At 35.7% G+C, this 27564-nt stretch overlaps 1 protein-coding gene across 2 annotated transcripts in view; it reads right to left on the reverse strand.

Annotated features, from left to right (window-relative positions):
- The window catches only part of LOC120523745 (kelch-like protein 1), a 422640-nt gene that overhangs the window by 298504 nt on the left and 96572 nt on the right, over window positions 1-27564 (reverse strand). For both annotated transcript variants that reach the window (XR_005632692.1, XM_039745321.1), the window contains exons 2-3: window positions 23481-23663; window positions 9624-9760 (exon numbers count right to left, since the gene is read on the reverse strand). Coding sequence is in view for 1 of the 2 variants with exons in the window: in XM_039745321.1 (XP_039601255.1) it covers window positions 9624-9760; window positions 23481-23663 (320 nt within the window). In the remaining variant the exon portion in view is untranslated. The remainder of the gene's footprint in view (window positions 1-9623; window positions 9761-23480; window positions 23664-27564) is intronic.

Below are 27564 nucleotides of genomic sequence, written 5' to 3' on the forward strand. Positions count from 1 at the left end.
TCACACACCACACATTTAGTCATATGGGGCCAATCCAGAGCTACCCATTAACCCAATATGCACATCACTAAGATTATACAAAGAAAATTAATACCAGGACTGAACCCAGGACTCTGTACCACCTAACATAAATTGTTAATTATATTATATAGGCACCGTGAAATGAGATGGGTGTCACCAAGGCTCCTCCAAGCACCTCCTATCCGCTTTTTCAAAGCATGTCAATCTAACATACATATATAAACACACTGCAATCTCTAAAGAAACCGCTCTTGATTTCATATATGACAATCAATGAAGGGGAACCTGATTCCCTTGCTCTTCAATGTGATATGTAAAAAGGGGGAACGTTCAACCACCACTGCCTAGGGGCTCCATGTCCCCTTAAACCAGCCCAGTATTTTCTAGAACAAAAACTTTGATTAAATTAGAAATCTATTGTATTTTCTATTAGAAAGGAATACACTGAACCGGAGCTACACATATAAACTTTACATTAATAAGAAAAGTGATAGCTAGGACTAGGAATGCAAGCAATTTTAGGTGGTACAAACAGGGGTAGGCTCTTGCCAAATTCTAAAATAGGAAAGTAGCATACACTGCAGTAGCAATGGCAGCCTAACAACAAGGTAACTGCCAGGCAGCAGTATGTCCTGTACATATGCTAGGAGCTCATAAATGGCTTTAAGATAGTTATACATTTTACATGGATCAGAAAAGAAAGAGCCTTTGGACATTCCCTTTAAATTGACATCAATTGACAAAGTCAAAACTAAGATTCCAAACCTGCCCAATACCAGAATGTAAAATGAACAAGAAAATTAATACCAAAACTAGAATTCCTTAAATGTCACAACAAAAACAATCACATGATTCATTAATTGTTTTTAGTTTTATCCAAAAGCTTGGACACCAGACCTGCCATGCTGCCATCCTTAGACTTATGATGTCAAGCTATTCCCATGTGAACTGCGAGGGATGTTGTATAGTCTACTGGCAGAAAACTATATTTCTCACAACAGTGTCTCAAAATGCCTGTTTAAAAAATCAATGGTAACAATCTCACCACAAATATAGTAACATTTTACAACCACTGGCGTAGCTGGGGGGGGAGCAAGGGGGGACATCTGTCCCCAGGCACAGCATCCAGGGGGCGCAAAATTGATGTTGAGAAATTTTAGAATGAAATGTTTTCCATTCTTAAATGCACTAAAATGTAAATAAAAAACATTTGCATACTCACTCCATCAGTATGAGGATATCTTTTTCCTATGTTTTTTGTCTCTTTCTGATTTTGAAGCACATATTAGTTCTATATACCCAACAGACAATAATTTATCCTCTCCACTACTCTAGCATGCTTGACTCCCACCACAGAAACATTTTTGATGTTATTAAACAGGTCACGCGACTGACATGAGGCATTAGTGTATCATTGTCTAAGTTGTTGCAAACTCCATTTCTGTGTGCCAAGTGATTTGTGTTTATGTGTTTGATAGAAAATTGATTGGGCTGTGGTGAAGTATTCTAGTAGATGGCTGAAAAAGTCTAGACGTTTCCCCATCATATTTCTGTACGAATAAATTGTAAGTAATGCAGTTTTTATAAATATATACTGTAATTATTTTGTTTTATAATTTGCTATATACTTTCTTTAAAATCATTTTTAAATGCGGAAAATGAATTCTTTCTTTCAAAAACTAATGATGGATTTAGATTTTAAAGAACACTTATATGAAATTTTTTTCTTAAAATATTATAACTTTAAATACATTTTTTTAAATTTTCTCTCCCTTCCCCATTGCATTTTGGAAAACAGGTGGGGGCGCGAAATCTTCAGTTGTCCCCGGTCGCTGAAAACCCTAGCTAATCCTCTGTTTACAACATAAGAAAATCAATTTCAATAATGAAATAAATTAATCTGAATTTGTTATGTGATAGCCAGGGTCAGAAAGGTAATGAGACCAGGCATAAGAACTCACAGACTTGGCTGTTAGACAGAAATCAACCCAAAAGAAACTGTGGTACCTGTGCTGATAAGTAGCCTGTAAAAGATTAGGTGGAAACTGGTTGTATGGCTCCATCACAGGATCACCAAACAGTAGCTTGGTGATCTTGGGACACTATATAAACTTTCTTTAGTGTTACCTCAGTTAAAGTACAATAGTGGCAGAGTTGATAGCAAGAAAAGAAGTTAGAATTTTTAAATAAACACTGAGCTAAGGGCTTAAATGGTGGTATGTTGGTGGGAAATTGGCCTAGAAATCCCACGTAATAGTGAGAGAGTCAACAACTATGAAATCATGCCTACAAGTCTGTAGGGTTTTGTGTCCTTTATATTTATCTGTCCTCTATCTGTCCATGCCTATCTTTAATTATTTTTGTTTAAAGAAACAAAATTCCATTTCTTTACTACATTGGCATTCTTGGCAAAAGTATTCTGGAGAATGTGATTGTCTGCACATATACATCAGTGCCCCAGGGAAAACAAATACAAAAAAATCTATCAGTAAGACTGCTTTAAAGTCCAAAAACCAGACCTTCAAAGAAGTTGCCATGTTTCTGGATCTTGATATTTTTTGGTAGTAAATTTTCAAGCAAACAGGCATAATGTTCAAAAACAGATCTGAAAATAATCAGCTTCTGAAGTGTTTTGAGAGATCTCAAATATGTTTCTTCCTACAACAAAACTTTGAGAGGTGTTTTTTTCCTATTCTCCAGGAGAGACGACATACAAAGCTCAAGAAAGCAAGTTAGGAAAAACAACACAAGGAAGATTGATAATCTGGGGCCTCATGTATAACGTCATGCTTAGAATACACACTAAAATATGGCATGCAGACAAAAGTGGAAATCTGCGTAAACATATAAAAATTCAGATGCACAAAGTAAATTTTTTTGTCCAAAAAACCTGAATCTGAATGCATAACCACAGTATGCGGCATTGGCAAACAGGCATAGACAAGGGCTAATCTCAGGTGGATTTTATATATTCTGAAACTGAAATGCTGCATGCAATGTAAAATTCTGAGCCAAATTATTCCATGCCTCAAACAGTCTCTCACTGTTTTTATTCATTTTATGAAAATTTAATTGCAAGGCATGTTTTCCAAAGTAGTCTCTCTTTATATCAGGAATAATTTTTATACAAGCTCAGGTATAGTTTGAAGGTACTTAGTCTGAAGTAAATTGACAAGCAGGCACAAGGCTGGAAAGGTTAGACTTGTTAGTTAATTTTAAATTATTTTAAGTAAAATGTCTGACCTGCATATAATGGAAATTATGCAAGGGGTTATATGCATGCAAATATATATTTGACACCATTCATTCAATCTTAAGTATTTTAAGGGAGGCGGAGTAATTGTCATGTAAATGTAGTGTTTACCCCTTCAAATGCTCAGCGATTGTTAAATTGTTTGTTGTGTTTGTGACAATTTATGCATACTGAAGCAAGAAGTAAAGATGGAGGGTGAAATTGTTTGAATGTGTAACCATTCATGCATGGATTCATTGTGATATCGTATTTTCTAAAAATTAAAAATATGTATGTTAACTGTTCAATAATACTAAAAATTACTGAATACTGAATACTGAAAATTTGACAGTGGTGAACAGAGGTGTTCTTTAAGCCATCTACCCTTCTATTTTAGAACTATGATGACTTATTTAGCCAGATCCTTTTCCTGTCCTAAATAAATCATATTACAGTGTTACATTTTTTAAGCTGCTCAATTCAATTCAAGATCCTACGCCAATTGAATTGGGCACGAGATGAAAACCAACTTTGGATAGAGGGTCTTTACACAATGGTAAAAATATAATTCCCATATATGTAAACCGATGACAAAAAATAAAAGTTATATGTTCAGAAATTAATTTACATGAGGAGCATTCACCTGTAATAAGATTATCTTGCTCAAATTCACATTAAATCAACAGATCTTATGAAACACACACATTATGTTTAACGCATATGGAAGTGATAAATCAGGAATGATTAAATAAAAAATCTTAAAATTTCTTTAAACTCTTAACAACATGCACAAACAAATAGCAAGAAGAATTGGGATTGGGTGTCATATCCTAGAGTAGGGTTAATAAATCAGTTTTACACTGTATGAAAATTGAGGCCTCAAGGCTAGTATTTCATTAATTAATAATATGGATATATTCAGAGAAAATCCAAATGTTTTTTAAAGCAGCCAATAAGTATCAACATTTAATCCTGCTGAATGGCCTTTTGGTGTTCAGAGAGAGAGAACAAGACTTCAAGGATTCTGTTGAGGTATATATTATATTAAACAAACATGTACTGTAAAATGAGGATGATTGTTTGCCTTGAATATTTATGATTTGATCATGGGAGATGACGGATTGTCACGTGATTGACTTTACCTCCTGTCCACGGTCGTTTCCTGCCTCACACCCAGTCCTACCATAACAATCTTGATTTCATTGCATCAGAGAACCAGGTTAAGTGAAGCCCACCAATAAGCACATTATGGCTCATTACATCATTCAGGGATCTTTGTGCTTTGTATACAAAATTGCCATTGTTTCATTTTACGACATTTGGGAAAGTGGCAGGGGAAACTGTCCCACCAATATGGCCTTTTTGTTTGTATGTCACCCTCAAAACTGTCCTACCTCTGGCGCTGGTGCTACCATAAGACCTCGAGACAACCATTTCAGTATTAGTAAATTAATACTAAATCTGACAGGCCATGCAAGCATTTTTTTAAAAACATCAAGAAATCAGAAGCCTACACCATAGAGCAGGAGGATATTAGCCTTTATAAAGCATTCATATTTATGTTTGGTTGTCCATAAAATTAGGTATACAGTAGTTTTGGGTAAATTTGTGTCTAAGACTTTTTAAGAAGCATTCTCTTTTTCATTTTTCTTTTTCAGTAGTAAAGTGTTTCCAAATATTTGTGACACCTTTTGAAAATGGTGCTTGCATACTTCTTTTTTATTTATTTTTTCTTGGCTTAGATTAATTACTCAAGTATTCTATCTTTTTTATTCTTTGTTAAACTACTGTTTCATGTACGACAATACCATGAGGAAGGTGCTCCATTTTCCATTGATTACTTACTTTATCTCATCAGGACAGCTAAACATTAGTTACTAAATATTAGTTACAATCATGCGTCAATAACATGATTGTGTGTTCTCTCCTTAGGGTGAATGATCTCCTAAAAAGTTGTTCATGACAGAGCATACATTCTTCTCATGAATATGTCTTACCAGTGCCGTGTTCTGAGATTTTATTTCCTCAAGTCAGTGACACTCTGCTCATTTTTCAAACTAAATTTATGCAGCAGGAGCACAACAGATTACCTTTCCAGTTAAATGTCAGTCCTCCATTTTTTAATTAATTTGCATCCCCATTCAAAGCTGGTCCTGCATTCTATCACCCCTCAAGCATACCATTTCTCTTGTCCTTATAATTCTTTTTCTCTTTCTCCCTCTCTCTCTCATCATGGACACTGACTGCTTTACTTTCCACTAGCAGATTCTCAGTCCTCAAGCAGTTTTTTTGACACCTCAGATCCATAACTGATCTTTCTTTCATTTCCTCAACAGATAGATTTTTTGTTCTGGTTTTTTTAACTATCTCCACCTATTCCTATACTATAGCTTGAGCACATTTTTTATGAAGCTGTCTACAGTGTTATTTCCCAGCATAAGGAGTCGTATGCTCACAGTTAATGGTATTATTTCCCCCCACCTGCATTTTTCACTTTTAAACCGAAAGTATACTTTTTATATATAACTAGAGTAATACTCACTTGTAGTACTAACCACTGAAAAGAAAATGTTTACTGCATTGTAACAAAATATCTGCATTAAACTTCAGTTGAAAATTTTTTTAATTGACAATTCTTAAGTTTTCTGCATATAGAGTTTAAATCGTTACCACAGGAGTAAGAGGTGGATTATATAAAAAGGCATTTAAATAATTTAATTTTATTTTTCTTGTTTTGTGCAGCACTCTTCACCGAGTACAAGCATAAACACGCTTACATTCATTTACTACTGTGTATTCAGTAATATGACAAATTACAAACCATATAACTTTTATCAACATTTTGTTAGGCCATACAAGTAAGATGTTTACTGTACTCTGTACATAAGACAATACTATTCCTACTACTATAACTACATAAATAAACAGACTACAATGACAGAGTAAAATATAGTAGTTTCAATATTTAATATAATGGGCCTATAAAAAGTATTTTTATTGCTATACAATATTGAATCACAGTGAATTTATTTTTGCTCTTTTGACATTGATCAACAGAAATCTTTTTAATGTCAAAGTAAAAAGAGCTCTCTGCCAAGTGCCCTAAATTAATTACAAACATAAAACACAAAATAATCGATCACATAAGTTGAAATCACCCCTGCACTCTTTATTGGATTGTAGATTTAATTTTAATTAGATAAATTTGCCACTTTTGTCCATTAATTTAAACATGTTTTCAGAAAGGTTTGATAATTTATTAAAAATCAAAATAATTCATTCTGATCCTTTGCTGTGGAGCTTTAAATTCTGGTCTGGTGCATCCTATTTGCTTTAATTATCCTTGTATCTAGAACATGATTGGATTCTACCTGTGGCAAATTGAATTAACTGGACACAGTTTAGAAAGGCACCTACCAGTTTATATAAAGTCCCACAATTCACACTGCATTTCAGTACAAAAAAATGAAAAACACAACATCATCATCATCATCAACAACAACAACTACCACCACAACCACCACCTATGAAATTCACAGAATGCTCTGCAGTAGCCTAAATTAGGTATAAAGCCATTTCTAAAGCTTTGAGTATTCCCATGAGCATAGTGGCCAAAATAATTGTGAAATGTCATATGTTTGGAACCACCACAGCTTTTCCTAGAATTGGCCATCCAGCTAAACTGAGTAACTAGGGATAAAGGACCTTGGTCAGGGAGGTAACCAAGAACTCAGTGGTCACTAATGGTTGACTTCAGAAATCCTCTGCTGAGATGGGAGAGCCGGACAAAAGGACAACTATTTCAGTAGCACTTCATCAATCAGGTTTTATGGTATAGTAGCTAGACGGAAGCCAATCTTGAGTACAAGACATTTACAAGAGTCTGGAAGCATGAAGAAAAAGAATCTCTTGTCTGATGGGACCATAATTGAACGCTTTGGCAAGATCACTGTCTGTAGAAGACCAAACTCAACTCATCACCTAATACCATCTGTATGGTGAAGCATGGTGGTGGCATCATCGTGCTATGGGAGTGGTTCTCAGCGGTAGATAATGGGAAATGCAGCCAAATACGCAGAGGTCCTTGAAGAAAATCTGCTTCAGAGTACATGCAGTCTCAGACTGTGGCGACAGTAGATCTTTCAGCATGATTATGACCAAGTGCATATAGTAAAGAGAATGCTGAAGTGGCTTTGAGACAAGTCTCTGGCTGTCCTTGAGTGGCCCATCCAAAGCCCAGACTTAGACATCATAGAACATATGTGGATAGACTCAAAGATGGCAGTTTAAAACTGCTTTCCATCTACTTTAACAGAGATTGAGAGGATCTGCCTAGAAGAATGGAACAAACTGCCCAAATCCAAGTGTTTAAAGCTTTCAAGCTTGTACAACTTAATCAAAGTTGTAACTGATTCCAAATAGGCTTCTACAAAATAATAATTGAAGGGTTGAATATTAATGAATGAGCAATTTCAGTTTTTAATTTTTAATACATTACAATGGGTTATTGAGCATAGATTGATAGGCTCAGATGGCACATTTACCAATTTAAGATTAAATCAACAATACAATAAAGTGGGCAGACATTGAAGGAGTCTAAATGCTTTGAGTCCATTTTATGATACGAACTTTGCATTGTTTTTATGCACAAGGTATATAAGCTCAATAATCTTCAAAAAATGTATAATAAGGCGTTGGTAATGCAATATGGGCTCCGTGACAGTGTGAGGAATTTTAGAATAAAAACTGTGTTCACGCTTGGAGCATGTGTAAGTGCTTGCAGAAGCATGAACGAGCAGCACTGGGATGTTGATGGCGGAATTGGCGGAGCCCATCATTCACTTGCATATGTGTGCAGTCCAGCCGATTTCCTCATTAGCACTCTGGGGTGAGTAATTTGGTACCTGTGCCTGCTGAAGCATAAAAAGAGCCTGAGCAGCACAGTCAGGGGAGAAAGTCAGAGAGAAGAACAAAAAGAACGAGAGTCCGGAGGTTTAAAGGAAGGAAAGAAATGAATTGAAATGAAATGAAACAGAGGCAGTTTGATGGCTGAACAGGTGAAAGCAAGGACTGGCAAGGTTTCTTGCTAAAGGCCATGGGATGGTAATGGGAACATGAGCTAGTTTTGATGATTGTGCTTGCCAATGGATATCTCTTCTTGTTAAGGAGATTGAAAAGGATAAGCTGAGGAAACGTCAATTTTAGTTGGATGCACCAAGGCTTAAGTGAGGTTTTTAAAGACACACATCTTGTGGATTGTAGCTGTTTTGATTATTTATTAATTGGATTGTTTATTTATTAGCTTTTGATCTCCACAAACACTTTTTTATCAATAAGTGTTTATTTATTTATTCACAAAAGGACTGCACTGCGCTTTGGTTTTTAAACATTTTGTTTAAATAAAATACATAGTGCAGTGTTTGTACCATTCCTTGCTGTTTTGGATCCTCATTGACCATTCCTTTCTCAGTTTTATGACTATTCACAACCCGGGTTCAGGGGAGTGTGCCAGCTGCGGGCAGCCTACTGTATGTATCACAAAGGCATAAAGCATACTGGTATTAATATTTGGAAAAATTTGAATCCTCAGCCTTAACTCTTTTAAACTTCAGTGCTGTCTCCTGGGGGAGTTTAGGTTGTAAGGGCTTGCAGTACACATTTTTAAACCCTTGTAATTCCTAATGCATTTTATTTTGCAATTCTATGCTTTCTTTTGCCTGAATGTGTCTAATAATTGTCTGCCTATTGTGTTGATATCATGCACAATTAATGTCAGTGAGTTATGTCTTTTAAATAACAATTTTTAAAAATTGCCTACTTCTAACGTTTTTTTAGCTTCCCCTAGCGTTTCAATGACAGCTGTCACACATCACGTTCTAGGGCTAATAGTTGTAGTCCTTGGGATTATTACATTCAGATCACTACCTCAACAAGTGGATTTTTCCTATAGATGTTAATGTACCTGACAGTAATACTTTTGGCAGGAAATTCACTGCATACATTTTCTATGATCTTTAGAAGTTCTCTGCTTATAGGTAGCACACCAGCTTTCAGACGGCATACATTATTGACATCCTTTGAAGTTTCTCTCTTGCTGGGTTGTTTACCTCTATTGAACTTTGGTGTGAAATCATTTTTTAATTGATAACTCTACTCTTGTGCCACTGTGCTGAACCATGTGCAAGCCATATACTGTACATTTGTAAGGAAATAACAGATTCTCAATGTAGTAGAAGTAATGTTACTTTCAATTGCCATGGGGATGGAAAAAATAGCATGTTTCAAATGAAGAAAAATAATTAAGTAAATCCACTTTCTAAAACTGTGCTCTTATAAAAGAATGTTGATAAACAGTTGATGAAAACAGTACCTGTGTATGCAAATTGCACCAAATCCCAAAGAGCATTTGGGTCAATACCCTCCATTTTGATTTCTTCTTGCTTTGCTTCGCAAACATCACTTGTGAACATAGCAGCAAAGTAGTCTGACACAGCACTTAGTACAATTCTGTAAAGAAAAAAAAAACACCCAAGGGAGCTAATTAAATTTGAATTTTCACACTGTACTTAGTTGGCTAACACAGATTGCTTTAAATATCACTTAGAGGTGAAACACCCTCACATTACATGATTATTTAAAATCTCTTACATAATAAAAAATAACATATCCTCTGATACTCATTCCATTGATATTTATTTCTTTCTTAAAGAGCTTGTATTCTGTCTTTTAAGCAGACATACTTTATTTACCTTTCATATATTATGCAGATGAGAATCCTTGACATTCTGAACATTGGAGAATGTTACTTATGGAGGAATAGTATATTAGAGTAATTAACCTTAAGGCAATTCCTTACTTTTTCTTTTTTTGTTGTGCAGAGTAAACATCAATACATCCATCCGTTGATTCAATTAATGAACCTTCTTTAGTACAGGGTCAGAGTATTTTTTCACTCATGCCTGGTCAGTTTAGAGCCACCATTTAATCTACCACACATGCATGCCTTTAGAATATGGGAAGAAAACTAGACATTCCAATGAAACTCTAGATGGGTATATAGAGAACATGCAAACTCCACACCAGTAGAGACTGGGCAGAGGACTGAACCCAGAGTTCAGGAGTAGTTTTAGTATATCTCCGTGGAAATACGATCCAGCTAAATGAAGTCATGTTTGCCCTGATGTCACCACTTTTGCAAGCATTGCACTGAAAATCAGTGAATTACTTTATATTTCTTTCAGTTCTTATTATTATGGTATTAATAACTTGCCTCATGTGAGATGTACCTTATGCTGATAAGTAAGCATGTACAGGGAAAATATTTATAGATTTACAATCCTCATGTTATGCCCTGAAGCAATGCTAAGATTTTTTTTTTTGCTTTTTGTTTAGTAAGAACCAGATCATTTTACTTTTGTATCCCAATGCAAGTTTCTTTATAGAATATAAAACTGACAAAATTCAGATTCTGCTAATTCTAAGGATGCAACAGATCTGCAGCCATAGAAACAAATTGCACAAGGGCTTATATCAGAGTTAGTCCCTAAGGATCCTCTCACAACCATAAATAGCAGAGCTTCCTAAGTCAAATGAGATTGAAAACAATTAGGTTTATAAAGTATGATGTAAACGATATATATATATATATATATATTTTTTTTCAAATGTAATACAAATGTGAAAATGTAAAGGATGTTGTGGATGGCCGGCTTCTTATTCTGGCCCTCACCCCCAAGCCGCCAGGAGGAGCTCCCGAGAGCATGGACGGGCTCCGAATTCCAGCAGGACCTTATGGACTATGTAGTTTTTATGCACAGCCCAGCTGGATACCTTGGGGATCACTGGGAGTCGCTGTCGGGAGGCCAGTGGACTCATTTGCACACTATGACCCGGAAGTTCATCACAGGAAGAGCGACGGGCTTCTGGGGTGAAGAAAAGCATTATTTACCCTGACCCGGAAGGAATAAGGACTTGTGGACTGTTGGATTGGGAACACTTCCGGGTCAGGGAATATAAAAGGACTGAGGGAGCTCCCAGATGGCGAGCTGAGCTGGGTGGTAGGAGGGCAATGCGTCTGGGAGTGCAGGATTGTGATTTATTGGATTAATTATTGTTTATTGAGAATAGTGGAGTGGTGGTGCTTTGTGCACTTAATTATTATAATAAATAATAATTATTGGACTTTTACCTGGTGTTTGGCGTGGTACCTGAGGGTTCAAGGGAGCACTAGCGCCTCCTACTGCGACAAGGACTATTTAGGGTTTTCAGAATTATAGTTTGAATCTGCTACATATACACTATAGAAACAAAATGGCTCATATAACAAAATGTCTAGACATCACACAAGTGTATATCCCACCCTCGGAACTAATTCAAAAACAAGAGAGTGCGTTTTCAAATATTAGAAGAAAAATGTACAATAAAAAAGTTGTCATACTAGGAACTTAGTAAATAGCAGGAGTCTTAGGGAGTTACAAGTGACTGCACTCCTGTATGAGATGGTGCAGGATGGAAAATAGTACAACCTTTTAATTGCCCCATCAAATCTATTATCAGGCAGCAGTGTGTCATGCTGGATTATGTATTAGAAGTATAATATCCAAATCAGCATGTAAGACAATAGTTCATGCCTTGAAAGAACACTTGCATTTACCCTTGAAACACAAGAAATCAGAAAATGGACCCATTCAAACACTGGTGACCCTCCAAGAGATATACAGTTGTCTGGGGACTGTGACTTCAAAAGGTACTCAAACTCCATCACTTTTGCTACATTTTGTTTTGTTGCATCCTTATGCTAAAATGATTCAAACACTCAATATCCCAGAATGACAAAACAAACATAGAATTTTAGGGATTTCTGCATGTTTATTAATAATAGAAAAATGAAATATCCTATTTACAGAAGCATTCAGCCCTTTGCTATGACACTTGGAAATTGGCTAAGGTTCATCTTATTCTATCAATCACTATTGAGATGTTTCTACACCTTGTTTAGAGTTCATTGGTTATCAACTAATTTGATTGTTTATGATAAGGAAATGGGACGGCACAGTGGCGCAGTGGGTAGCGCTGCTGCCTCGCAGTTAGGAGAGTTTGCATGCTCTCCGTGGGTTTCCTCCAGGTACTCCGGTTTCCTCCCACAGTCCAAAGACATGCAGGTTAGGTGCACTGGTGATTCTAAATTGTCCCTAGTGTGTGCTTGGTGTGGGAATGTGTGTGCTCCCTGTGGCGGGCCTACCCTGCCTGGGGTTTGTTTCCTGCCTTGCGCCTTGTGTTAGCTGGGATTGCCTCCAGCAGACCCCCGTGACCCTGTAGTTAGGATATAGCGGGTTGGATAATGGATGATAAGGAAATGGCATCTACAAAATATCCCACAGTTGACAATGTGTACTAGAGAAAAAACCAAGCCAAGAGGTTTAAGAAATTGCCTGCAGATCATGAAGAAAGGATTGTGTTGTGACACAGATCTGCAGAAGGCTACAAGAAAATGTGTACATCATTGAGTGATCCCAAGCGCACAGTGGCCGTGTAACAACCATGGCTCTTCCTAGAGCTGGCTGTCTGAAAAAAAAATGGGTGTTTACGGGAGAAACAAGAACCCTTTAGTTACCTTCCTGAGCTTGAAAAAACATGTGTGGAACTGGGTAAAAGTCACAGAAGAACAACCACAACTTCAGCACTCCACTAATCTGGGCTTTATTGTGGCCAGATGATAGATGAAAACCTGCTAGAATTTGCAATAAAGCACCTAAAGGGCTCTCAGTCTATGAAAAATAAGATTCTCTGATATGATGAAACCAAGATTCAATTGAATGGCCTCAATCCTAAGCTTAATGTCTGGAAGAAACCAGACACTACTCATCACTTGCACAATACTTCTCCAATCATGAAGCGTGGTGGCGGCAGCATCATGCTGTAGGGTTGTTTTTCAGCAGCTGGGATTGGAAGTCAGGACTGAGGGAAAGCTGAACAGAGCAAAGTACATAGATATCCTTAATTAAAAAAAAAAAACTTTTCAAGAGAAATTCTGGAACTCAAACTATGCCGAATGTTAATCTTCCAACAGGATAATAAACCTAAGCACAAAGCAAAAGCTGCATAGGAGTGGATGAGGATCAGCTCTGTGAATGCTTTTGAGTGGCTCAAGCAGAGCCTAGATTTGAACCCAATCAAGCATCTCTGGGGAGACCTGAAAATAGCTGTGCACTGATGGAGTTTAAAAGAAACAGATCTTGCAGAAAATTAAATCCCCAAATCCAGTAGTGTGCAGTTTGTTACGTCATACCCAAGAAGTCTCCAGGCTCTAATTGCTGCCAAAGGAGCTTCAACAAAACACTGAGTAAAGGGTCAGAATTCTTGAGTCAAAAAGATATTTCAGTTTTTTTGTTTTAATAAATTGCAAAATTTCCAAAATCTTGCTTTTGCTTTGTCATCCTAGGGTAATGAGTTTTGACTGATGAAGGAAAAAAAATGTAAACAATTTTAGTTTAAGTCTGCAACGCAGCAAAATGCAAAACAGTCAAGGGGTCTGAATGCTTTCTAAAGCATAGAGCATAGAGTTTTAAAATACATACTCATTCATATTAAAGTAACATCACTGCTGCATTATCAGCGCATTGAATATTCATATAAGGCTTTATTTTATTGATAAAGCTCCAGACCTGCATTTCACCATGGGCCAAAGCAGCCAACAATTCTACCTTGAGACTTCAATGGGAATTTTAACTCTCAAGAACAGGATGCCAATGGATACCATTCTAATGTCACTTGAGTTGGAAGCTACTTCTATGGAAGCTACTGAACTACCACAAGCCTTTTGTTTTGTTATTTTTAATTGTGAGTCATCATTAAAAAAAATGTTTGATGAAGTGACTAAAAATGCAAATTGCTCAAACTTTTGAATCATTTAATCAGGTTCCAGAATGCACTTGAATGATAAGCCTTTTATTCTAATTTGTTGCATTTGTTAGAGTCCTCAGTTTTTCAGCTGATGTAACTTTCATATTTTCTTCTCCTCAACCTTAGTTAAGCCTGTTAGAATTTGCATATTCAAACCATTATGTCACTTTATTGTGTGTAGTGATTATTTCAATTACAGTACTTTAAAAATGTTACACATGTTTTATATCAACAAAAAATTCAAACAAATGAATAAATAATGGAATTATAATCTCTGATAAGAGAGACAAATTGATTAACTGCTACTTCATCAATTTAAAGTGATAATTTAACAATCAAAATACATTTTAATGCATGACTTTTGTCTTATGTAAGAGAAGTCAAAAAGAGGTGTTGTCAGTCAAAAGGTAAGTCTAATATATGCATTAAATGAGTTTATCATTAAAAATCTGTAAGCTCTAGTACTGCATAATTACCGTTAAAATTTAAAATCAATTTGTGTTTTATGAGCAAATAGATAATATACTTTTATATTTTATACATAAAGAGGATATCATAAAATGTATCATTCAGCAGTGAAAGCATATTGAGAACAATGTTACTTAAACTGTGGTGGGCTGGCGCCCTGCCCGGGGTTCGTTTCCTGCCTTGTGCCCTGTGTTGGCTGGGATTGGCCCCCAGCAGACCCCTGTGACCCTGTAGTTAGGATATAGCGGGTTGGATGATGGATGGATGGGTGTTAGCTAAAAAATGTTGTTAGTTATAAGATGACATGTTTTCTTATGTGTTGCAAGTGTGCTTTTTAAATCATGTTTACATTTAACTTTAGGTTGAAATTTTTATTTGTCTGATACATACAAAAAAAAAATCAAGCAAAAACTAACAAACAGGGAAACAAATGTGTTGATTGACTTGTTAATTTTAATTTATTTTGAAATTCTGAAAGTGTGCCTTCCTATTTTTTAGATTAAGTGAACAACTGTAATGTCCATTCCTTCATCTTTTACCTGACGAGGTAAACAAGAGACTTTCCCAATATTATCAGGCACAAGCCTCAATTTAATCCTGTATAGGTCATTAGCTCATCACATGTCACATTTAAACTCATTCACAATCTATCAATTAGCATTTGAAATTACCATAATCTCGCACATTTCTAGGATCTGGCAGAAAAAACAGAATACCCTTGGAAACAGTTTAGAGTGTCCAATTTCCATGGATCTAGATGTCTAGAGGTGTGAGCCAATATCACTTTTTGATTCGACTACAGTAGATGCAAGAAAAGGAAGAAGCTAGGCTCTTTACAGTGCTGATAGGTTAATAAATGCAAAAAGTTACAACTCATTCATTTATCAATAATAAGTTCATCTGAAAAGTCTAAAAATAAACTTTTTTTATTTAAACACTGAGTCATTGGAAGCAATAAATGTACCTTTGCTTAAATTGAAGGTCACATGTGTCTGCTTCAAGTGCCATTTTGATGGCTACTTAAGTTGCATAAGGCACACTAATTAAACAAGCCAAGAACAGTTGGAAAAAATACATTTGTTATGTAAAGAATTATACTTTTCAAAATGAATTGCTTTAGCTAGGTAATTACTGTATATAATTTTAGTGCAATACTTAAAAAGAAGGAAAATAAACTGAAAAACAAAAAGAACAATAGATTAGTGTACATGCACAAATATGGCAAGTTTCATAATACATTTGAGTAGAGATAACATATTTATAGTACACAGCGGTAGATATATGGATGTATAATGATTAGTGCTGCAGCCTCACATCTATACAGTAGGAGACAAGGTTCGATGTTATAAGATTTATTGCTCCTATGTTTAGACTTAGTTTTTTTATATCTTTTGCCATCAATTTTGAGCTGATTTAACTGATAAGGCTTATGCCTGGGCTTGGTGCATTTCTATTATTTGCCTATATTTTAGTTATTATTATCATTTTCTTACCATGGCATAGTTGCTAACACTTGAGCATTGGCAGCTACTGAATTAAAATAATAGTAATATCCAAACATTCATATTGTATTTACTTTTTAATTCCAATGATTTCATGTCAATGTAATGACGTTTGCCAATAATTTACAAAATCATTGGTACACAATCAATCTGGCAACATTAGGGGAGGCACACCAGCCCGAATATATAGAGAGGGTTAGTGACAGGATGGGCATCTGGCTATAAAACAGTCAAAACCTTAATAATGGAATCAATCCAATCAGCTTCAGAAAATGCTGGGGTGTACCCCCTAGGTGAACCACAGGGGTCTCAACTGAACCCTGTAGGAAGTGAGCAATGGATACTGGGCCAAGGACAGGCCCATCTAAAGAGGTTAGTCCAGAAGAAGCTGAAGAAAAAGACACTTAATTGAAAGAAAAGGGTAAGTTAAAGGTGAGAATGTGGTTAAGGATGTGATTTGAACAAGAAGAGAGTGAGCAGATCTGATGGAAAAGTGGAGAGTGGGACTGTTGTGTATGCTGCAGCCAAGTTGGAATAAGGCAACGGAATTGGGTGAAGGCTTTAAGTTGTTTGATGGTGGAGCAAATGAGCAAAGGAAAAATGGTGTAGATATAGGAATATCCAAAGAACTAAAATATAGACTTATCAGTGTGCATAGGAGGAGTAATAGGGTGATGAGTGTCAAGCTGGGCCTTGGTGAGACAGCAGTTAATGTCATTTGTGCATTTGCTTCGCAAGTGGGCTGTAAGGAAGACGAGAAGGACATTTTCCGGGCACAAATGGATGAAGAACTTAGGGCGGTACAAGAAAGAGAAAATGTGCTCATTGATGGTGATCTACATAGGTATGTGAGTCTTTGCTTTAAGACAGCTCATAGAAAAGCATTGAAAACAAACAGAAAGGTTTTCATACACTGTTTATTGATTTGGATGAGGATTAAGAAGTATGCGAGGATTGTCCAGGGTATGCACAGTATGAGGGAGTAAGGATTCAGGTTAAAATTAGTGTTGGGGTAACAGACAAGATCCTTCTTAGAGTAAGTTTGCACCAAGGATCTTTTAATCTAATTTTTATCTTTGATATGGTTACAAATGTGCTGAGTCATGGGGTAAAAGTCCAATCCCCATGGTGCATGCTTTTTGCTGATGACACTGTGTTGTGAGCGCACTAGAAAAGAGAAAGTGAAGAGGAAGCTGGAAGAATGGAGAAGGGCTTTGGAAGATAGACAATTGAATATACATAGGAAAAAGATAGAATATATGGGGTTTAATGATGATCAGGATTTAGAAGTTAACTTGCAGGCAGACCCATTTAAAAGAGTTTATAAATTTAAATATCTAGGATCATTGGTAGCCCAAGATGGAAAATTAGATGCCGAAATAACTTATAGAGTGCAATGTGGATGGAACAATGGAAGAAAGTATCAGTAGTATTATGTGATTGAAGAATTCAGATTAAATTTAAAGGTAAAGCTTTTAAAACAGTGGTAAGATCACCTATGATGTATGAAGTTGGGGCATGGGCAGTAAAAGAAGTGCAGGAGAAGTTAGATGTGGCAGAAATGACAATGTTGAGACAGATGTGTAAAGTTAAAAAAAAGGACCTAATATGAAATGAAACAATCAGATGTACAACACAAGTGGGAGAGGAAAGTACGCTGAAGTGGTATGGACATATATTGACACGTAGACTAAATGTTCTTGCATGGCAAGAAAACTATTAACAGCATACGCTTGAGTAATATACTGACGCAGGAAGAATAACAACGCTCTCTGAAGCTTCTCGACAAGGGTAAAAAACACTGGTCTTGCAGTCTCCTTTTATTATATTCTTCTTTACATACACATGCGCACCACCATGCACCAAAATCATGTGAGCTCTTAACATAGGGAACACATCTTTCAATTGAGAGCATTTTACATTTATATGTTAACAACATATGATGAGGGGAGACAATGAATATAAGGGTAAAAGATTGATGGGAATGGAAGTACAGTGGAAGAGAAAGTGAGGGAGGCTAAAGCAGAGGTGAATGAATATACAGTAGTAAAAGAAAATCTGAAGGGTCTTGACTGCTGAGGAGGTGCAGGACTGCATTGTATGGAGAATGATTATCAAGTGCAACAACCCCACATAAAAGTAGGAAGAGATGAAGAAGAAGTGAATACGTAATCACATTTACTAAGACCTGTGAATAGAAATTGTATATTAACAAATATCACTTACTCAGAAATACAGAACCGGTATTTGATGGCACACATACTGGGTGGCACTGCTGCATCATAAATTCAGAATTCTGGGGTTGACTCTGAGCATGCGTCTGAGCACATATCTAATTGCAAATATTCTTGTGATCATTTTGCTTCACCAGATAGAAATTAAACACAAAACCAATAACTTGTACAAATGTGAACTGTATATTAAAAAAACAAACTAAAATATGGTATGACGGTGTCTGTTGAGAGCAACATTTTTATGATTTTCTACAAATTACTAATGGCCCACTGTTAAAGGGACTAAATTTAATAGACAGGGGAAAGTATTATATCATTGTTAACCATGGAAAATCTAACATGCATGTCTGTTATCTTCCCAGTAATGATGAAGTCTTTAAACTACTACAAAAACTAAAACCCACACTAGTCCCTCTTCTCAGTCTTCCTTAAATTCCTTCCTTTCTTCCATGGATGGACTGACTACCTGGGCTGCTGGTGAATCCTTTCCACACAGGAGAGAAAGAGAGAGAGGGAAGAAACAATGAAAGTGTCCAAGGTAAATATCAGATGAACATAAGGGAATGATCTCCAAACTCACATTCAGCACTAATTTCCTGCTTGTAAATAATGTACTTTTTCATTTTTTCCTAAATTTTCTACTGATTGTCCTTCAATAAACACGGTCCTAGTCAGTATTAAAAGCTTACTATTGCCTGTGATTATATTGTAACCTTTGCGGGGGTACTGTAAAAAGTATTTGATACAGATAATATACAAAACAATAGAACAAAAATTAGAAAAAATATAAAAGAACAATCAAAGACCAACCAATGGGTGTGTGGCGCATTAATAGGTTAAACACATATTTTGAAAATGAATATGTATTTGCATATAGGATGTGAAAGATTGTAATTCATTGAAGAAAGAGTGTCATCAACTAATTCAACTCTTTATCATAAAGCTTAGATTATTAAGGAAGACTTGGTGTTTTAAAAATAAGTTAGTTTTTTTTTTTCCTTTTAATTAACAGTTGAGTCCATATTACATTAGGTTTACTCAGTAAAACACATTTTATATAACAGCACTTGTTAGGTCATGACAAAATAAGGAATGTTTTCTTTGCCACATACAGCTAATATTTGCTTGAAGAAACCTAAGGCATCAAGAGAATGAATGTTTAGACCAGCCAGAACATAAGCTGACCATGAGCAAGAACAGTAAAAGTCATACAAAAATGCTATTTTTTTCTTTATACTTATGTGTTTTGTACTTGTGTGCGATTGTATTTGGGGCTACCAATAGCCTGCATCACACACCCATTTTGCTTCATATTTCCTGCTTCATTCTCTCTCTCACTCTCTCTTTGTCGAAAAATTTAGGCCTCTCCTCTCTTCTCATCTACCAATGGTCATTCATCTCACTCACCTCACCAACCCTGGACACATTGTTTAACTATGTTCTGGTACATTATAATTTAGTGTTATTAACAGATGCTGAGTAGTCAATTAATATTGTCCTTGCATTGCTACCATTTTGACGAAATTGTCTTCCATGACCTTGGAAAGGGAGCTTCAATGTTTCATCACAAATGATTGACCAAGCACTGGATATTGGTCTTCATTCTTGTAAGATGTAGAATACCTAAGGTTGGCCAGCTGCCTTTTCCTAATCGCCATCAACAAGATGTTTTATTTTTTCTGGAATCTTTTGCAGAATAGAATTTAAATTTTTATGTTTTTCCTTTGCCAGCTGCCCTTAATTTAATATATTCATTACCTACCATATGGCTATATTATTATTGTTGAAATGTTTTGAAGGCCCAATTAAAACTTATTACATATATATATATATATATATATATATATATATATATATATATATATATATATATATATATATATATACACAGTACACTGCATTTCTAGGTGCCATGAAGGAAGGACCTGCATCCGAGTGGGGATGAAGAATGGATTCTTGTCCGGCCAGGGGGCCAAAATAGATGGACTGGGCAAATGGGCATACTGGGGGCAGTTCACTCCCCTACACAAAAGGTGGCAGTGTTAATCAGGACTGAACCTTATTAAGATGCCTGCAGGGTTGCATGGGAGTTGGAGTCCAGAAAAACTTGTGCAACACTCTAGTGGCTGCAGGTTTTTGTTCCAACCAGATTCCTAATCATTGACAACAGCTGATAACACTGATCTCATTTAATTAGCTGGTATTTTTTTTTTATTCTACATTCAGAAAAGCACAGCAGCATAAATTTTTACATGTATAAAACATTTAGAAAAATTTCTGCTTTTGCTATAGATTTAAATGCTTAACTCTCTTTTGTTGATTTAATTATATTTTGCCCTTTCTCTTCGTTGTATCTTATTAATGACATTTAAAAACGAGCAGAGCAGGCAACACTGGATAATCAAAGGCAGCAACTACTTTAGCGTCAGACCCACTAATTAATAAATAATGGATTATTTAAACAATTAGAACACCTAGAAAAGTAGAATGAAAATATTGTTAAAAAGAAAACAACACATTATTCCCACGTAACTTGGTACTTGGTATATATATATATATATATATATATATATATATATATATATATATATATATATATATATATATATATATATATATATATATATATATATATATATATATATATATACTCACCTAAAGGATTATTAGGAACACCATACTAATACAGTGTTTGACCCCTTTCACCTTCAGAACTGCCTTAATTCTACGTGGCATTGATTCAACAAGGTGCTGAAAGCATTCTTTAGAAATGTTGGCCCATATTGATAGGATAGCATCTTGCAGTTGATGGAGATTTGTGGGATGCACATCCAGGGCACGAAGCTCCCATTCCACCACATCCCAAAGATGCTTTATTGGGTTGAGATCTGGTGACTGTGGGGGCCATTTTATTACAGTGAACTCATTGTCATGTTCAAGAAACCAATTTGAAATGATTCGAACTTTGTGACATGGTGCATTATCCTGCTGGAAGTAGCCATCAGAGGATGGGTACATGGTGGTCATGAAGGGATGGACATGGTCAGAAACAATGCTCAGGTAGCCCGTGGCATTTAAACGATGCCCAATTGGCACTAAGGGGCCTAAAGTGTGCCAAGAAAACATCCCCCACACCATTACACCACCACCACCAACCTGCACAGTGGTAACAAGGCATGATGGATCCATGTTCTCATTCTGTTTACGCCAAATTCTGACTCTACCATTTGAATGTCTCAACAGAAATCGAGACTCATCAGACCAGGCAACATTTTTCTAGTCTTCACCTGTCCAATTTTGGTGAGCTCGTGCAAATTGTAGCCTCTTTTTCCTATTTGTAGTGGAGATGAGTGGTACCCGGTGGGTCTTCTGCTGTTGTAGCCCATCCGCCTCAAGGTTGTGCATGTTGTGGCTTCACAAATGCTTTGCTGCATACCTCGGTTGTAACGAGTGGTTATTTCAGTCAAAGTTGCTCTTCTATCAGCTTGAATCACTCGGCCCATTGTCCTCTGACCTCTAGCATCAACAAGGCATTTTCGCCCACAGGACTGCCGCATACAGGATGTTTTTCCCTTTTCACACCATTCTTTGTAAACCCTAGAAATGGTTGTGCGTGAAAATCCCAGTAACTGAGCAGAATGTGAAATATTCAGACTGGCCCGTCTGGCACCAACAACCATGCCACGGCTCAAAATTGCTTAAATCACCTTTCTTTCCCATTCTGACATTCAGTTTGGAGTTCAGGAGATTGTCTTGACCAGGACCACACCCCTAAATGCATTGAAGCAACTGCCATGTGATTGGTTGATTAGATAATTGCATTAATGAGAAATTGAACAGGTGTTCCTAATAATCCTTTAGGTGAGTGTATATATATATATATATATATATATATATATATATATATATATATATATATTGTCACAGAAGTGCGAGTAGGAGACAGCTAAAGGGCTTAAGTATTGGTAATATCATATCAGACCAGGGGGCGACAGAGTGTGCTGACTGTCAGTTCCTTGCAGACCGTTCCCAGAAAATCCCACAAAGTTCCGGGACTTTTGATGATCCCACTTCCAGTTTCAGGGTTTTTGTTGATGTCACTTCTGGTTCCGACCCCGATAACGTCACTTCCAGTTCAGCCTTCTGATGACATCACTTCCTCTTTGTGCCTTTAAAGCCGCCATCTTACCTCCACCTCATCAGTTCTATTTTGGACTCAGTTGTGTGAAAATCTTTTTGCAGCCAGGATATAATATATGGGTGGCTGCCCCAAACTTTTATAATGTCTGAAGTCTCGTCCTTGTCACAATATATATATATATATATATATTTAGTAAACTTAGTTTTCTAATTTCTATATTGTTCCCAGAACCCAGAACTTGGGAAATAACAGTTCACTTAATTAACCCAGGAGTTCAATTAAGAACAGAAGCTAGTTGGAACAAAAACCTGCAACCACCATTAGCACCCAGGACCGAGTTTGGGAAGCACTGCTCTAGAGGAAGTAGAAGGAGATTGTATTGTGTATTGTTGTATTGTGGCTGGTGTTCTTGTAAAGAAGGTGTTGAAGGTGTATAAAAATATTTCATTTGAACCAGAATTGTGCTCGGGCATTATCGTGTCTGTGGTTTGGGGCACAGTGTATAATCCCCCTTGTAGTTATATATGTAAAAGTGTATAACACTCTAAGTTTATAAATAGTAATGTACCAGTCTCTGGGTTTATAAATGGTAATGTATAATAATACAAACTGATTAAACTTTAGTTAGTGGTGTGGTTTGAAGAAGACTAAGGTCCAATTCAAGTTGGTTATGATCTGTCTACATCAGGCTTAACAGCCAGTTATGTGTTTGTGAGTAGGAAGTAGCACAGTGTATGACTTAATCTCTCCATCTTGATGTAAACAACATCTACAGATAGTATAATATAATCATATCAAAAGTTCTACCTTTGCAGAGCAACTATAAGCTCAACAGATTTGGAAATGACAAGCTGAAAGCCCATCTGTGTCAAAATGTGTTAAATGAACCGCCCATTCACTCATTCATCATTATTTCAGTTAAACATATTTTCAAAAGAATACATCACATGGATAAACAAAACAAGAAAACATGTTTTTACCTATGGGCTGGTATTTTGCGATTTCCAGCAATAAGTAATACGTCACAAAGCTGTTGTTGTTTTAAGTAATTCTCCATTTTTTGAAATGTCTGTTCTGCATGATGGGCTGCCTGATAAAATTCTTCTGTACAGCTGGCATCCATATCACTCTGGGGTGTTGGAGGACGACTGGTCCCAGATAATCTGAAAGGCAAAACAGCAGCAGTGCTTTAAATTTAATGTCACTTATTTTAAATGGCGCACCAGACTATGCTTTTCCAATAAAGTAATAATAACCAAAAAAGGTAAAATCAAAAGAACATATTTTGCATCTGCCCTGGGGGATAACATTGTCATTTTGGAATAGCAGATACTACAATATATTAAAAAAAAATAATAAGACACTTGCATCTGCCACCATGATAGGTTTTTAATTTTGCTCATACGGACTGCTATGAGCTATATTTTAATCTGTTTACATATCTTTGCAAATCTGAATCTACAAATATAAACTGTCCTTAATTTAACAGTAATTTTAATAGATACATTTCTGTCATTCTTTGGAACTAGTATTGGAGGAAGGAGAAGAACTTTTCTTGTACTATTTACAAACTGGATTTTTTCAAATACACCTTTTCCTTTTTTGTGCTGAAATAGAATGTTAAGCTAAAATAAATGTTATGTTACTTGGTTACAAAATATTAAATTTAATTATTTTGTATTTGCTTAAAAATAACCTGAATGGTTGGCTAGTTCAAGTTTAAATCTTTGTAGTACTGTAAATCTAAAGTATTGCTTGTCTATGTATGTTTTTATTGCTATCTATAATGCAGAACTGTATTATATGGTTTCATATGCTGTGTCTAAGTTATACAAGCATGCTACACTTTTAGTTCCCATTTATGATGTCAGGAGCATGAGCTAAGGCACCTGATTTTGAAAACATGATTTTAGTTTTACGAACCATGGATAATGGCAAAGAGATTTTATAAGATTAATAAAAGAGCTGAGCAATAAATAGAAAAAAAAGAAAAAGAGACAAAATCAGACAGAGATACATCAGACAAACAGATACCAATTCATTTGGATATTGGAGAAAGTAATTTATGTATAAATGAGTTTGCTGAATCTAAAAGCTGACCAGGATAACATTTTCATTTGACGTTGCTGGTAATTTTTTAGTAAGCTTTTTCAGAGTATACACGGTATATCATGACTTGTCTATGTTTTCTTCTACTATTATAATACTACTTTCCTTTACATTTTTTTGCTTTGCTTTTTATATCTAGAGTTATTTAAGTAATAAAGTAAATACAGGGCTTCCAGTGTGAGGAGTAGGCTGCTATCTTTCTCAATTGTTGGTAATTGTTGGTAAGTGGTTTTAACTAATTGTGTCTAGGTTATTCTTGGAATCAAGATGTGTCAGCCTTAGGTCTATGTTATATTCAGGGATATGGTGAAGGGGTGTCATCTGTTATTTGTCTAGGTTATTCTTGGGGCCAAGGTAGCCTTAGGTGTAGAATATACCTGAGGACACCTGTGTGTTGTTCATGCTGTAACTGGTGAGTCCCAATGTATGAAATTGAACAGTGACAGGCTGGGCAAGAATTACTCTTAATCAGTGCTTGTAAGGATAGAGTCTATGTGTATGCCTTTTTGTGTGTATTAGGGTGTAAGAATAGCCAATCCAAAAATGAACTTGTTTAATCATGAAGGCAAATGTTTTTCACTTGTTTGACATATGTTTGAATAATACACCTCAGCAAATTGAACATAGTTCACTTATTCTAAATGAAATCTAGTTGTTTACCTTTGCACTGCATCTATAGTTTCTTTCTTTAAATATGTATTCAAAAAGCTTAGTCTATCCAAGCAAAAAATGGAATTGCACACATATAGCAATGCTTTCTGGTTAAACATGTGCCTTTAAATGGCAAATGTTAAACTGTTACTCATTAATTCTTTTATTTATTTATTTTACAATTCAGTGAATTCCTACTGCTTTCTTATATTTTGGTTATTATATTTGGAAAGATGATATAATTGAACTAATAATTCTTGTTTGGTAACATTTTCAGAATAAAAGATACTCATAATGTATCTATTTGTTACTTACTGCAACATAACAGCACCAAAAATAAAAGCTTTCTTTGTTGTTAATATGCCTTGGAGCTTAGAGGCTACATACAGTATAATGCATCTATTAGTCACCCACCACTACAAAGGCATTGCGCTGCACAGCAGTAAGTGGTTAACTGATTTACTGTAGGTAGGCCATAAAGCCCTAATTCTAAAGAGTTATCTATTTTTTATACATCTGTGGTCACAGACATCAATTGAAAATGGTCATATTTAATATAATTTTATTTAAAATATAGTTTGTATATTTCAGAAACTAAAATCTGCATTTTATTATTGAATAACTATTCTAAATGTTACTTGGCATTATTTTTGTCTATTTTTTTGTACAGATTTAGACCATATATTTTACAGAAGGCTGTTAATAACATTATTACAAGATAGTTAATTAAGCAGATTACATATTCTGGAAAATTGGTACAGTTTAATACAAGTATCAGGTGGATTTTGGCCTTGAATTTTGGGTTCAGGGAGTGGAGTGCCTGGAAAGGGGGTATGAGCAGGGTTTGCTAGAAATTTGTCGAAAGGTAGCAGAAAGTCTTGACGCTGTATTGTAGTCCAAAAACACAAAACATATAATCAAAATGATTTGAATTCAAGTACCAAAAATGATTCCAAAAGATGACACAATATACAGTATTATGTCAAAAAGACTTTAGATACAATTATGGGTAACTGACTAAAGAAAAACAATAAACACCAAACAAAATTAGGGACCAGGGTAAACAAAAAGCAGAAATTCTAATGCTTGTATTTAACAGGTGAGGTAGAAAACATTGTAAGCAAGCGAAATGGGGACAGAAAGATGTGCTATTGGCAAGGAATGGGCCAAAAGTCAAAATCAAGAGATCAATAAAATAAAGTCATAAATCCAAAATATTAAGCTAAGTTGTTGTCAATAATCAAGAGCAACTAGAATCAAGAACCAGAAACTAATTATGAAAACACATGGGAATGTTTTAGTTACACATATCCACAATCTTGGACAATCAGTAAGTGCAGAGCACTGACATTTATACTGCTGTGATGATGTATTTACATATCACACATGTCAGGTTGTTACCGCATGGCAATCAAGAGATTTGGAAATAAATGAACTCCTTCAAAATAAAACATAAGAAAAGGAAATTATTTAACTCCCACAAAATGAACATATAAGTAACAACATGTGGCAAAATCTAATTTAGCAACATGAGAAACCTCAAACAGGAAGCAAAACAAATAAAAAAAATTAAATAATTTAAATGTTTCCTTTTCCTATGGTGTAGCCTTGATGACGGTGCATGAAAAGATGTCAACAAACAAAAAGCATGAATATCATTAGTACAGAGCCACAATGCGATTCTGTGGCCTAAAAGCTCAGCGTGAAAAGTAACGCATTTGCACGCACCTTCTTTCCCACCCCATCTCCTCCCAGAATTACACCTCTTTGAATATACAAATCAATATAAATAGCCCTTAAGCTCAGCATTCTGTGAAAAGGCAATGGCAAAAGCAAGAGGGAAAATATAAGAATTTCAGTGAATACCAATTGGAGGCAAAGAAAAAAGTACTTTTTGTTGGTTTAAACAGTGGTTTAATCACCAAAAGGAAGATGATCGAATGACATAGCGCGTTGGAAAAACTTGAAAGCTGAAGTTCACAAAGTCGCACAGTGCCCAACATAAAAAAGAAGTTGTCACATATGAAAGTCGCCGTGAAAAGGCAAGACGTAGCCCACCATCTGAGTGTCATATGAAAGCTTATTAGGGTACAGAGAAAAAAAAAGGCACACAGTAGGAAAAAAGCACGAAATGTTAACTTCCACTTTAATCACATAGTTTATTTTGTCATTAAAGTAGAACATCATAAACTTCATCTTAAAATCATTTAATTTACTACTTTCTCAAATTCCATCGTAACTAAAGTAGCACATTAAATGCTTTGTTTTGTATTTGATCTTTTGCTCTATGTGTGTGAATTACTA

The sequence above is a fragment of the Polypterus senegalus genome, chromosome 2 (assembly GCF_016835505.1).
Source record: "Polypterus senegalus isolate Bchr_013 chromosome 2, ASM1683550v1, whole genome shotgun sequence".
Taxonomy (NCBI): Eukaryota; Metazoa; Chordata; class Cladistia; order Polypteriformes; family Polypteridae; genus Polypterus; species Polypterus senegalus.